The 14095-nt window shown below is 35.8% G+C and overlaps 4 protein-coding genes across 6 annotated transcripts in view; all 4 read right to left on the minus strand.

Moving 5' to 3' along the window:
• Positions 1 to 1779: 1779 nt before the first annotated feature.
• On the minus strand, positions 1780 to 6274 carry LOC109539744 (phenylalanine--tRNA ligase beta subunit). Its single transcript, XM_019907711.2, has 11 exons — positions 6081 to 6274; positions 5967 to 6022; positions 5466 to 5623; positions 5067 to 5406; positions 4827 to 5006; positions 4593 to 4768; positions 4359 to 4532; positions 4191 to 4305; positions 3877 to 4090; positions 2119 to 2280; positions 1780 to 2063 (listed from the first exon to the last, which is right to left on the minus strand). Exons 1-11 carry the CDS (start codon positions 6136 to 6138, stop codon positions 1912 to 1914), a joined length of 1785 nt encoding a protein of 594 aa, XP_019763270.2. The 5' UTR covers positions 6139 to 6274; the 3' UTR covers positions 1780 to 1911.
• Positions 6275 to 7044: 770 nt separating this feature from the next.
• On the minus strand, positions 7045 to 8039 carry LOC109539745 (mediator of RNA polymerase II transcription subunit 9). Of its 2 annotated transcripts, none has more exons than XM_019907712.2 (3): positions 7849 to 8039; positions 7597 to 7702; positions 7045 to 7544 (listed from the first exon to the last, which is right to left on the minus strand). In XM_019907712.2, the coding sequence occupies exons 1-3, from the start codon at positions 7944 to 7946 to the stop codon at positions 7410 to 7412; spliced, it is 339 nt and encodes a 112-aa protein (XP_019763271.1). In that variant the 5' UTR covers positions 7947 to 8039; the 3' UTR covers positions 7045 to 7409. The 2 variants fall into 2 exon arrangements, with proteins under 2 accessions (XP_019763271.1, XP_019763273.1); XM_019907714.2 differs by having other exon boundaries at positions 7760 to 7859.
• A 139-nt stretch (positions 8040 to 8178) lies between these two features.
• LOC109539771 (mediator of RNA polymerase II transcription subunit 4) lies at positions 8179 to 10181 on the minus strand. 2 transcript variants are annotated; one of them, XM_019907752.2, is made up of 5 exons: positions 9976 to 10181; positions 9794 to 9923; positions 9481 to 9683; positions 9203 to 9387; positions 8179 to 8504 (listed from the first exon to the last, which is right to left on the minus strand). In XM_019907752.2, the coding sequence occupies exons 1-5, from the start codon at positions 10038 to 10040 to the stop codon at positions 8335 to 8337; spliced, it is 753 nt and encodes a 250-aa protein (XP_019763311.1). In that variant the 5' UTR covers positions 10041 to 10181; the 3' UTR covers positions 8179 to 8334. The 2 variants fall into 2 exon arrangements, with proteins under 2 accessions (XP_019763311.1, XP_019763310.1); XM_019907751.2 differs by having other exon boundaries at positions 8179 to 8507.
• A 1327-nt stretch (positions 10182 to 11508) lies between these two features.
• LOC109539766 overlaps positions 11509 to 14095 on the minus strand; it is a 41940-nt gene continuing 39353 nt past the window's right edge. Inside the window, exons 3-4 of the mRNA XM_019907746.2 lie at positions 13948 to 14035; positions 11509 to 12594 (exon numbers count right to left, since the gene is read on the minus strand). Coding sequence (XP_019763305.1) covers positions 12438 to 12594; positions 13948 to 14035 — 245 coding nt within the window. The 3' untranslated portion in view covers positions 11509 to 12437. The remainder of the gene's footprint in view (positions 12595 to 13947; positions 14036 to 14095) is intronic.

Below are 14095 nucleotides of genomic sequence, written 5' to 3' on the forward strand. Positions count from 1 at the left end.
CGCGACATCTTTGGCAGGAATTTGGCGAATTTTACACATTGACCTTTCGATAGCAAAAAACGCGAGTTATTCCTCAGATGGCGCCACTTTAGTCCACAAAAAAATTGCCACGCATTTCATCAATAGTTTAATAATCTTATTACTGGACAATGCGCATCTCAAATTAAGTAACTTTGCAACCTACAGCACTTGTTTAGTTGAATGCTGTGGCCGCAAATTTTATCACATTTGAAATAAACTAATTACTGAAATTTACAATACAACGGCAACTCATAATACATAATACAATTGACACCCACGTTGCCATTTTCAGACACGTGCTACGAAAATTTGCTAAAAATCAATCGCCTCTTTCAAACGACTTCAGTTCGGCCGGTTCTAGATGGCGCAACACACCTAAAGCCGTAAAATGAACATAGCAGTGCAGATAGTTTTCTCTAAATGCAATTTTTTATACAGGGTGATTCAAAATTGGCAGGATTCCTCTGGGGGTGTATAAGGAGAACAGTAAAAGTAATAAAAAATAATAAAATTCTGATTAAAAACTAAGAGTTTTGCAAAAAACTAAATCAGAAATTCGGCAACAGTGTCTTTCAAGATAATAGGACTGATCAACATTACGTAGGTACAGGTAGGCCTAGACTTTTTGATTTTCAACTGTTAATATCTTTTTTTTAATAATTTTCTCGGATTTTCTAAGTGAGCCCTTGCCACATCTTAAAAGGAAAGACGCCAATTTTAAATCACTCTGTATACAGGTTAAATCTAACGTAGCAATTCTAAAACTGGATAATTATGCAAAATTTGTCATTAATTTTATCGTCGCAATTAAGGCTGAGCAAACGGCCGAAAAATGCAGCGTTCAAATAAAGAGTCCAGCTTAGCCCACCCTGTATATCAACCAGTTTTGGTCAATGCAATAAGAAAAAAGAAACTGCTAATCTTTAACAAGAAAAAAGTTTCAATGAAAACACTTTCACTGCTGGCCAGGTCAAACAAACACAGCCAATCGCAATAACAAAACACGAAATAGAACACATAGTAAAACTTCAAAATGAGGATGAGACTAAAACCGTTAAAAGCGTAAAGGAAAATAACATAACAATAACTTTCAAGGAAACGAAAGAAAAGGGAAAAGACAGCGGCAACCGCAGGTAAAAGCTCTTATTTAGAGAGCCGGTGCAGCTGCAAATTTTCAGTTGGCATTGCGGGATAGAGCTTTAAAGTGAGCACTTTTTTATATAAAACATCATTGTACGAATTTTTGCTAGTTTTCAAGCAAAATTCAAAAGTTCAAAATTAATGCGGAGTGTGAGATCCGCGCTGTTTAGCTCATATGTATATAGAGAACCGGTTAAGCTACGAAGCTCTGGTTGTCATAGCGCAATAGGGCCTTAAATTGTACACTATTTAAAAACAAACACCTAAAATTGGAAATTCAAATTCTTGTCTGATCAAACTGAATTCTCTCTGATCAAACCCGATACTAAAAACGTTCATACAGCAAAACAATGCAGTATAAATATCCCAAGTTCTCAACTTATGTACTGAAAGTTATAGCTAACCACTAAGATACCTTTAATTTTCCTTTTCTTATTGTTGTCGCAATACTGCCGCCCAGTACAGAAAAGCTGTAATTGTATCTCGCCGCGCACTATTTTTAAGTATTGCATTCCGTAACGAATCACCGCGCTTTAACTAAATCTCCACCTCTATCCAAACCTGCAAAAAATCAATAAAATTGTACCGCAAAACATCTAAATTGAAACGTCCTCTCGATAACTCTGTATAAATTATTTATTCTCCACTACAATGAAGAGTTAGCAGGCTCAACATTGCAATAGAAGTGCAATCGAAAAAGGAAAGTTAAGTCTGTATAATTAATTACGATTGGCTCCAACGACGGCTGTTTTATACAAATGCGTCGATGCTAAATTCTACAGCCGAACAGGGGTTGGTTAGTTCAAATTTAGATAATACATCCGGGTGTAAAACGCCGATTTTTCCTATAGGCGATCCGTTGTAAATGATTTCCGCACAACGACCTGGGAAATAGGCTGGATCTACAATGAATAATCAATATGAGTAGTAGAAGGGTGGTTTCTTAGCACGCCTTACCATTGGTTGCTGCCAAGTAGTAGCCGATATTGCTTCGGGCTTGAGACCAAGGCACTTCTAAAAGTAGCATGATTCTATCTAAGAGCCCATGAACGACCTCAAAGCCGGCGTTTTTGTTGCAGTTAACTGCACAAATTCTCCTTTCGTTTCGGGCTCCCACTTCTATAAAAAAAACATCCCAGTGGTCAACGAATCATACGCGGCTTATACATTAGACTAGCTACGAAGCTTAGAAAGTGCATAACAGACAATGAGACATTATTGCGTTTAAAGAGCGGTGAACAGAGAGATGAAAAGCCAACGAAAAAACAGAACATTTGCGATTTCATGCGCGTATGGGGTGAAACGGAAGCAATATTAACTTTAACGAATCATCAGAGAACATAATGGCATTCTTACTCTTATAGTCATCGTCAGTCATTCTTTGGCAATAATCTCTCTTGGCCACTATCACGCTCTTTGCAACCAAATGTCTGAACTCTTTGTAACGCTTATAATCCCTTTCAAGCCCAGTTTTTTTGTATTTGAAATAGAAACGCTGTCTCTTTCGAGTTAAGTCGAATAGATCTTCAGTGAACCAAGGCTTTCCAAGCAACCTCCCTTTGTACATGCGCTGGTGAACATCTTCAACAATTAGATATGCGATAAAAACAACAACAAAGCTAAAAATAATGTTACAGTAAATAAAAGCACGTGCAAATAAGTAAAGTTTGATTATCATAAATGTGAAATGTTAAAGCTAGTAATTTTCATTGAATTAATTTTTTGATTGACTGATTTGATTCTGAATATTCAAGGTCTGAAATGCTGAATCAATTGGATAGTTCAATTTGGGAAATATTTTTTTGTAAGTTGAAAGTTGAATTTCCTTGTCTTAACTGAACTAATTTCTGAACTTAGCATAGAACAGGAAAGTGTGGCCCTTTTTACATAAAACATCATTGTGCAAATGTTTCTAGTTTTCACACAAAATGCGAAAGTTCAAAATTAATGCTGATATTGAAAAGCGCACTTAGTCCTTGACTCACATTTAGAGAACCGGTTGCCATTGCGGAATAGAGCTTTAAAGTGTGCACTATTTTATATAAAATATAATTTTGGAAATGTTTTTAGTTTTCTCGCGAAATGCAAAAATTCAAAATAAATGCGATTTTTAAAAACCGCTGTTACTCTCTATCTTAAATTTAACAAACAGGAGAAGCAGCAGCAAACTTCTCGTCGTCGTTGCAGAATACAGCATTAAATTGCGCAGTTTCTTACATAAACCATCATTGTTTGATTTTTTCTTTTTATAAATAGACTAGATTTGTTTTTTTCTCGATAATAAACTGCCAAAAAAAAAACCGTCAATAACGATAACCTGCCTGTAAACCTTCTTAGCCGAGACTAGCTAGTGCTGACTTAAATCGTCGATATCTCCAATTTCCTTTTTGTCCCTTTTATCAAAGAAAGGCAGTAAAAACATTTTTTTTTAAGTTCCGTGCGTTAAAAAATACACCGTATTTTCCCAATAAAGTATTTTTAATTTCTCATTAGAATTTACCTGAAAATAACGACTTTTATCACCATCATATTGCCACTGACTAACTTGACCTGCTCGTAATAAGACGTGGCATTTTAGAGAATCATATGCAACCCTGATGGTGTTAAGTTTAATAACATTACTTTAAATAAACTCAAAACTTCCACATGCATTTCATTCCTTCCTCATCAATGAAATTTGAAATTGAAATTGAAATTCCATATTCCAGATCTTACCTGTTTGCGCGTCTTTCAAAACCACATCAGCGACCTCAAAGATCTTGAGCGGCAATGGCATTTTCTTGTTGGCTGCAATCGTTTTTAGAATGCCTGGAAGTAGTGTCGTTCGGCAAACTTGAAATTCCAGAGTCTTCGGATTGGAAATATGCACGGCAGGCACTTTGTCAATTGAATCTATACCCAATTTTGTCGAAATATCGTCCCGAGAACACTAAATTATATGAAAAAACAGTGGAATTAGTACAGATCTGTAGTGCACAAAGCTGATCAAACTAAACATGCGGGATGTAATAAGAACGATGAAAACTTACCAGCGCAAAGGTAAGAGCTTCAGTAAAACCAGCCTCTGCAATGGGATATCTTAGCAAATCAGAGAGCTTGTTTATGGGGAGTTGTTCTCCTATAGTGTTAGTGTTTGGCAACGTCCTAAATTAAAATGTATGTCGGCACAGAATAATAAAACCATGCATTTATTCTACCTGGTAATATTGTTGTATCCATAAGCAATGGCAACATCTTCATATATATCGCACGCGTGAATAACATCATGCCTTGTCGGTGGCACTGTTACTTTGATGTTTTTGCTATCAGACTGCAGCTCTGATTTAAGACACATCTTTGAAAGAAGATTGGTAATGTTCGTGCTACTTTCACTAAAAAAAACCGTTGGTAAATATCTCCTTGTTCTACTAATACTGAAAATTAGAGCCTACCTAATTCCAATCAGCTTGTTGGCTCGATGCACAGATATTACTTCAGTTCTGTAACCGAGTTCTGGGCACATTTCAGTTGTTCCATTGGGATAAACCACTTCTACATATTCGGAAGTGTATTTTTCTGAACAATATTCACTAAACATGCAGACTATAGTGTCAAGGACAATTTTCGCCTGCAAAAGAAGATTAAAATTCACATTATTTCACATGCAAAATATTTAAATTACAAACCTTAGTCAAATCAGTGGCAGTGCATTCAATGAAAACATTTTTCGTTTCCAGCGTAATTTTCGAGTGGTTTCCATTAATGATGGGGGGTAGTGAGAGCACGACCCCATTACTATCAAAAATCACTGGATACACAGGGCTGTCTTTAATAATCGATAGGTACTGCTTAAGTTGGGCGTGGGTCTTTAAAAAATTAAAGCAAAAGTAAGTGGGCAATGTTATGTTTTACCTAGTACAACTTACTGAGTAAAGGGTCATTAAGTCAGCAGCAGTAAATTCCTTAGTTTGGTTCAAAGGAACAAACTTGATGTCGCTGGGAGGCTTCGCATCATAAATAAAGGGGCCTTTGATAGTGTCGTAGTCATGAGTGCCAATGGCGACTAGCGACCTTTTCCTGCATATATTCTGGTGCAGTTTGTCTTGCAAATCAATGAAGCTATTGTAAGAATCTTGAGTGAAACTCAAGTTTCGTAAAATAGCAGCCACGACAAATGGTCTAATTTTTTCAGTGTCCGGCTTCACTACCAGTTTCTCCACACTGCCATCGGTTAGCTTGATTACTTTATATTGAGGGGGAGGAATTCTATGGGAAGCAAATTAAACTGCAACAATTATATGCTACAGCTGGTGAAGGCTACTTACATTCCCTGGAATATTTTGAGGCCGAGCACCAATCCTTCCAGACATAATAAATCATAGCGATTCGCTGGTATGTCCACTCTATAAATTACGTCTTCAGATAATCCGGCCGATAGTTGGGAATCACCCTGCTCTTTGGTGAGCATCTGCTTTTCGGTGGTCTGAAATGGGAATTTCAATGCTGAATTTATGACAACGTTCATAAAAAATGGTGTTATTGCAATGCGTTTTTGTTGCAACTTTCACGATTCTTGGCAAAAATTTTGAAGATTGTACGACTGGCTTCTTTAGATGTGCCGATATAGTGGTGAGGTTACCGACATGTTTGCGTTTTAGCCCATAAAACATTGCTAGTTTCGCTCAACAGCTTATACTCGATTGGAAGTTTTTAAACAGGATACTCTGAGGATACAATTTATTTTATTAACAGGAGAATGCATTATTTTCTTTAGAGTCCTTTAGAATTGAAGCTGTAAATTCTTCACTTGCTAAGCGGATACTTACAACTTCATCCAGCTCTAAACCAAACTCGAAGCACACTTTTTGGAACTCGTCATCCGCTGAAACATTTAAGGAAATTAATAAGGATTTGAGCTGAAAACCTATGGGGAAACGCACTGTAAGTTTTTCCTAGTGCCTGGAACAGTAGGTCCCGCTTAATTCCTATAGTTGGCATAGTGCTGCAGTGTGAAAACAGGAGATTTATTGGAAAATATGTCCTGGTTGTAAGCAGAAAGCAAATTTCTTCAGAAGTCTCAGTGTCCAGAACTTGAGGTTACAACGGCTAATCTTCTCGACTTTCGTCAAATGAGCATAACCTGACAACACCGCAAAAACTTAAATCAAGTGAATAGTTTTTTTAATGTTTTCCTTGTTACTCACAAAACAAGGAAAAAAAGCCAGCAAATTACTTTCCAAAACTTTTATTAAATATTTAGAGATACCAACACTGCATTAAACTAACAAAAAAAGAGTACTAATAAAAATGAATATGCATAAAACCAAAATGCAAATATATTAAAAATAACATATTTGCGGTTGATATTGAACTGCACACTAATAGCCTGGCGCCCGGCACTGGTATAGTCTTAAGAAACACCAAGATCAGTCTTAAAGAACTGGCACCTCCAAACAGAATTAACGCCATGAAAAAAAATGTATTGCTTTTTTCATGAAAAAACATAAACGATGTCAATAAAGTAAAAAGGTGGCCATACAACGAATATCCTACGAGTGAAAGGGTTTCGTAAAAGTTAATAGTTGACTTGCCTAACTTAGCCATTAGAAAGCAAAATGTTGGCATACACGCTGCATAAATCAACATTGACTCTGCTGGCGTCATTCCCAGTTTATTCTTTTTGAACGAGTATCCGTACATTAAAAGAAATAGTAAGGAGAAAAACGCTAAAATTGGACCCAAAAGGTCCACGTAAATTTTCCGATATTTCAGAGTGAAAGGAGGTACAAATGAGGCAAAAATCCTAAAAACCAAGTTCTCTGGTCTCACTAAAAATAGCCTAGAGTAAGTTTTCAATTGCCAAGATTTTTTTGATGGCAGCTCTGGCGATCCAATAAAGATCACTGATGATGCCATGTTTATTTGAACTAAGATTTTTAGGCACAAGGGAAAATTTACTTAACTCCGATAAGCTACTGTTTCATTTTCCGTTGAATGTTCTCCTGGGCCTGCTTCACTTGCTTCTGAAAATTGTTGGATATATCTCTCATTAAAGCCCTGAACTGATCTGGTGTTAATTTCTCATGCAATCTGTTCTCTTCTATAAAGTTTCTCCCAGTAAACATAGCCCTCACTACTATTTGTGCTGCCTTCCTCATAGGATAGGACTCACTCAGTTTCTGCACTAGATGTTCATTGTTAGCCAACAGTCTTATTATAAAGCGAAATACCATGCTGTGGATATGCTGAGCTTTTACGTGCTTAGAAGACTAAGGCTTGTGGAACGGGGAAACAAAACGGTGCCTTTGCAGGAGATCCTGCTTAAGACGCAATTGCGTCTTGAGAGCCTCCAAGTGGTTAAGCTGTTCCTCCTTGCTGAATTGAATACCGGGAAGCAAATTAACCTAAAATATCAAACACATAAAACAATGATTTGAGGGGGTTATTTTTAATTACCTCTGCTCTCGCCTGGTCCAGTCGCTTCTGCAATTCCAACACCTTCTGACTGCAATCTTGTGACTCTCTGGTCTTGGCACTGTTGTCGTGATGGTCTTTCTCAATGCTACATTAATAAAACAATTTAGATATCGGATTTAGGCTTCATCCAAATGCTTATTACCGACTTATGCAACATTTACCACTAAATGCGTCAAACTAAACAGGCTTTTTGTTTTTGTCAGCACTAATACCTAACCTTACAAATCTTACCTGCAAAAGATTTCGTAAATCACTGGAACGATATCAAAGTTAAATTCTTCTAGACCGACCGAAAGCTTAGCTTCTTGAGATTGATTATCAGAATCCATGTTTAAACAGCATTTCTTTGCTATATTTTTCGGTTTAGTATTTTCCCATTGTCAAGTTTGCTAATGACGTCTGTCCAGAAGATCTTCTTTTACATGGAAGTTTGTTGAGAACCTCTCCTAGCGCCTATGCAGGCTATGTACCGACATCTTTGTAGCCAAACAATTCAATATATTTTCCAAATAAATTTCAAATATTTTTCCGTAAAGGAATATGGGGAATTTTCCATTCAAATTAAAATAAAGTTTTTATTACAAAAAAAATCGTTTTAAACAGCTCTCACTCTGCAGCCGAGCGGGAAATTAAAAATGTAAGTTAAACACTAAACTATAAACTATTAACGTAAATAATAATATATTATAATTATTTTGTCCGTATCCTATTAATATGCTATTGAGAATCACTTGATGAGCTGCTGCTTGAATCCGTTGACATAACTTCAACATCTTCAGTCTCCTGCTTGTGATTTCGCGTGTCCATCGCTACTGTGCCTTGCCCTACACTGATGTGGATTTCTCCAGATGGATGCCAGGCGAATTGGTTCTGATTAGACGCCGGAACTTCTGGGAAAAATTTAGTTAACATTGACTGTCGCACTAAAGTACCAATTTAATGAATACTTTCCAGTTGATAAAAATTCGCGCAAAAACTATAAAAAGTAGGTATTTTTCATCAAGTAGATACGGAAACGCAGTTCTCGAGACCCCTTTTTTCAACCATGTATGTAACTTATTAATAAAACCTCGCCATTTCTGATAATGCTTCATAATCAAAAAGATTATCTTGATTTATCCGATAATTTCAGTCGTTTCTGACATTTTCAAAGCTCTTTTTCTTCTGTAGTTAAATTTGCATTATTCAGCAGAAACATAACTTCTGGGGTTTCGTTGAGGCAAAGCCCTGTTCTATTTTGCAAGTCCGATATAAACATTATCTTTTGAGTCGCGCCCTAAATCTGCTGAAGCATCAGCAGGGTATTTTTAAAATTGCACTCAGACACATACAACAGAAAAATATTGGGTTTTCTCGAAGTTTTGTTAACAAAATTTGCCGAGTTTCTGACACGGTTATAACGAAAATTATAGAAACTTAGACGCCCTTTTCTATGAAACAAACACTCGACAACCGAATTGGACCTATGGACGGTCAACCGCTCGTTTATGCATGAAAAACTTGACTAAAAGCAATATAGTCGTCTAGGAAAAGTTCACAAATAAAATCGTGATAATCTGGAACTTTTTATCGGTTTGAGTCTTACCTCCGGCAGGGCCAGATCGATGTAAATCACTCATAGAGGACTGTTGTTGTAAAATATGTCCATTCACTGGATCACTCAGCCTTCCCAACGTTCCCAGCCTCATTTCTATATCAGTTGGATATGGTCTTCGTGGATCACCTTGTTGCCATGTTAAAGGGGCACACACTGCATTGGAAGCACTAATTCTGCAAAAAAAAATCGTTTCTGCTCTGCTATTTCAATGCATTTTATGGAATTAATTTATATTCTGGTATAATGGATGCAAATGTTAGGCATACCTATGGGCGAATTTGATCAATTCCTCAGAAGACACTGGCCGCTTTTTCGCCAAAGCAATGCTTTGGAGCTTCTGATTGGCTTGATAGATTGCTGTCGACAATATTTGCTCAGCTTCTTTGAGCTGCTTTTGCAATTTACTGATTTCCTGATCTTGCTTTTCCACTTCAGCCTTTACGACCTCGATCTTTTTGTTTATTTGTCCCTAAAAGACCGATTCTATTGTTAAACCGTCTTCATTATCAAATTAGCATTCTTCAATTTGTTTATTTTTACCAGACTTTAATAGTGTAGCAAAGAATAATTGGCACTTACTTGCTCGTAGGCTAGTTTCAAAGTGTCTTTTAATTCGGTATCTTTTGCCACCAATAACTCTGTCAGTTGAGCATATTCCTGTCCGGAGATTTTGTTAGCTTTTGGGGCGATAGCGTTCTCAATTAATTCCCTACGAAAGTACTTTTTTATAGAAATAACATACAAGCTTGAATTAAACTTACTTGGCAATTAACTCGATGTCATCAATAATGTTCAGAAGCTTCTGCTTGGTGCTTAGTTGAGACATTTCTGCTCAATTCTTTATGTGTGAAAACTTTGAGAATTCTGCTAGTGCCTTTAGGGGAGTAATAATATTGCAAAAGTGGCTCGAAGACAATCTGGAAATGTATTCTTTTCTTAACCTAAAACTTATAATTGGAACCGTCAATCAACGAGAGAAGTCAATTGAAGCTGGAGCCCTCCTATAATACTTGGCAACGTGGCATGTGACAAAGAAATCACCCAAAACTGAAAATTAACATGAAATCTAAAATATATAATTAGTATTTTAATCAGCAATTTTTATTCTATAGAAAATAACCGATTTTAATAACTCAGAGAATAATGATGCAAAAAGTACTACTTAAGTACACTGTGGTTTTTATGTACAAGGCAGCAATTTGTTGTTAATTTTAAAAAAATTAAAAATGTTGATGAAAAAATCAAATCGAAAATAAAGTAAAAAGATCGGACTTCTTCTAGCTTATCAGGCCCACGCGTTTTGAGTTCACGTTGTTTTGAATACACGCGTGCAAAAAAATTTCTGCAAAACGTATTTGCCTTAGACCTTTAGGGAAGCGGCGAATCAATGTTTCCCATTTTACAGCAGGTTGTTAGTATTAATCACCAATTAATCGTAATTAGGACGACATTCTCCATTAAAATGTATTTTCCGATTGGAATATACACCTACTTCGCAGTTCTGTTTACAAAATTTCCTTAAAACTTTGCATTGCCTTTTCAGGAACCTCCTTAAAAGAGCGCAACGCAAAATTTGTCTCCTATTGGCCATCACTAAGCCCCCATTTATCACCATCACACATTGATTGTGGTTGGGACTGGCTTAACCAATCGCTAGCAAACTCCTCCTGTACTGTTACCTAACATGTGAAAAGATTTGGATGAAAATAAAACGCCCATCGCCCACAACGTCACAAAAATACTGATAATTCAGTATACACTTTTTCATGGAGGAATTGGGAGGCTGAAATAACCGTTATTTTGTTATAAGCAATTAAATATTAAATTCAATATGTATTAAATGATAATTAAGTCTACGAGCGAGCATTTTCTTTGGGGTTTTAGCTCGCTAATTTTTATGTTATGTTTAGTAAAAAACCGTACTGTTTCTTGAAAAAACGATTTTAAATTGTCTGCGTAACGAAAAAGTTCGTTCTGATTAATATTGATGCTCCAGTATGTTACCATAATTTTTACAATTTTTTTTTCTATTTTTCATAAAGATTTATATAAATTTTTAATTTATCAGACCCTGGAGTTCAAAGTTATCAATGCCCGAAATTATAAATAATGCCATTGTTTTAGCACGTAGATAGTGAATTTTCCTGATTGAAAACTTATCAAATACCGCATTTCCACATGAAATCACTAAAAGAAACGTTTGTAGTAAAGAAATCATTTGTAAGGTAAGCATTTGCTAAATTCAAAGGCGGGGACTGATTTCAATACCTTGAAAATTATCAAAACAGCAAATATTTGTTTTCAAAATATAATTTATTACGAATAAAAGTATCTAATAAAAGAGAATCGTTGGTTCTTAATCTAAGTCTAAATTAATGTACAAAAAATATACTTAGATAAAACAATCTCTTGTCCAGAAGTTACAGATATGCATAGGTCTTATCAAACATGGCTAAAGGAGGGTTTTCTTAATTTATTTGGCATATGTTTCTAATCTAATCCAAACCCAACATCCAAGCATTGATTCCACAATGATATTAATCCCAAATAGTTATTATTAAAGTGCAACAAATTTTTGTTAGTATTGTTTATTTTTGTTAAGTATGTAAAAACATACAAACAATTTCGCAGTTTTCATGGAATGGTTCAAATATGTTTTATCGTAAAATTGAAAAGTGTTTTTCATTGATTTTCTGAATATTAGTCAAATCAATACTTGGACATGTGATGTAGGTTTAAATCTGATCGGCACAACCATGCTTTTGTGTTTGTGCATTTATTATTTATTTAATTTTTATATTCATTCAAATTAGCGCACATTCTTGAGAGATTCAAGCCCTTGACCAGCCCAAACTTTCAATCATCTAAAGAATTCGCGACATAGTCTAATTTCAGATATGTAGATGACACAGGATTTTTCTTCTATTCATTTTAAATTTTCTTCAATTTACTCTGATTTAGGCTTCAAAAGTCTAAACTAATCAGCCGACTTAGTGGGGGATTTCTCACCAAAAAAAAACTTGCAAAAAGTACGCAAATCAACTTACATCTATGACAGAATATTCGGGATGAGGAACGTGGACATACATTTAGGAATACATATTCATTGATAACTGTATCTTTCTAGCTACTGTTCCTCTTTGTACCATTCGCACTTCGAATTTGATCCAGATACTGGACAAATAAACTCTTGGATAGGGTAAAATATATGGGCAAGAGAAATTTAGAGCAGTCGCTCGCATTCCTCACTGATGACTGTGTCATCGTCCTCATCCGAATCGTCGGTGCAAATGTCGTCATCGTCAGACCAATGTTCGAACTCCTCTTTGTGGTGCTCTAAAGCCATTAGTGAGGGAAATAGAGAATCGCAAGCCGAACATCTGGAATAAACGAGTCATGATGAGATTTTCAAAATAATTTTTTTGCGTTCATTTACACAAACTCTACAAATATATATTGGTTTGCAATCATTCCTAATAGCAGTTTAAACAGAAAGTGATGCCAATTTAGTAATAGGAGTGAGAAGTTATTAAACGACGCCAGACTGTTTGAGGAACTTTAGGAGCGGAACAGAACTTTGCCAATTTCCCGATAGATAATGTCTACATCGATGGCAAGATCGTCCTTATAATGTTACTTGACAAGATTAGCGGCCAAATCCATCGAAGCTTCTTGGATTATGTCGTCAATCACTCATCTCACACATGCCCAAATAAAATCCAATTTTATTATAAAATAATGCCGATAAAGTTTAATAAAACGAACACGCCGAAAACGAGGTCGGAACTAACTAAAACATTTAATTGCTTTCAGAACATTTTAATCACCACTCCAGGCGTTTGAAGGGGCAATTCCACAAAAACAAAACGAATTTTGGCTTCAGCTTGTTAATGAACAACATCTATAGGTTTTCAACTTAGATTTGAATAAATCCGGATAAATTTCGCCTTATAAACTTTGAAATACATACATCAAATGCCATCAATTATCACAGATTACCCTCAACTTGGAATTGTGGCAATCCATCAATTAGATCAGAGCTGTTGGGGTGATTAGGAAAAATATTATTAGACATTTTCCATTCAGAAGAAACCCATTTAATCACTAATTAGTTCTCCAAGTTCTGGCATGTTCAATTTGATCCAGTATTATAAAATTGAATTATCTTCTTAAAAGTTAACTAGGTGGCTGGAAACCTCCTAAATATTCCACGAAAGCTACACCGGGAAACTTTTGCCGAAAAACTTTGCCCCTAGTTGCGATCGCAGAAAGATCCGGATCTTGTAAATTTTTAACAAGTTTCCTGATACTTTTCAGCAAGTTTATTTCACAGCTTCTCTTTCCTCTCTTTTAAGATTTGTTTAGTTGATATTGTCAAACCTTGATGTTCACCTGATTTGATGAGCTCCCAAGATTACCTATATAACTGGAATCAATTTAACCAATAAATTTTCTAATAGTTATGCAAAAATTGCATGTTTTCCATCCCGTTCTTGCCCATTTCTCGCAGGCAAAATGAGCAAGAATGCTCATTTTTACATCATTCCACAGAGCCCTAATAAATGGCCTTTTTAGAAAGTAGAGATTAGATAGTAGAGAGAAATTAAGTTTTAATGAAAAAAATACATTTCAGAACATCAAAATTTGAAAACGAACAGAAATGAAACTAGAAACAAGTTTCACAGAAAGACCAAACTTTTGAGGCATTTGCCAAGGTTTCAAGATTCACTTACCCAAAATGTCGCTTCTTCTGTTTGTGCGCCGACAATTGTTTGGGGCATGAGAATGTTCGGTCGCACACATTGCAAGTGAGGGCTTCTTCTGGAATAAAAATCAGTTTATTACATTTATTGGTTCCGAAACGGGTGCAAATACATTATA

The sequence above is a fragment of the Dendroctonus ponderosae genome, unplaced genomic scaffold (assembly GCF_020466585.1).
Source record: "Dendroctonus ponderosae isolate FM_Combo_2020 unplaced genomic scaffold, Dpon_F_20191213v2 Dpon_F_20191213_7, whole genome shotgun sequence".
In the NCBI taxonomy this organism is placed as follows: domain Eukaryota; kingdom Metazoa; phylum Arthropoda; class Insecta; order Coleoptera; family Curculionidae; genus Dendroctonus; species Dendroctonus ponderosae.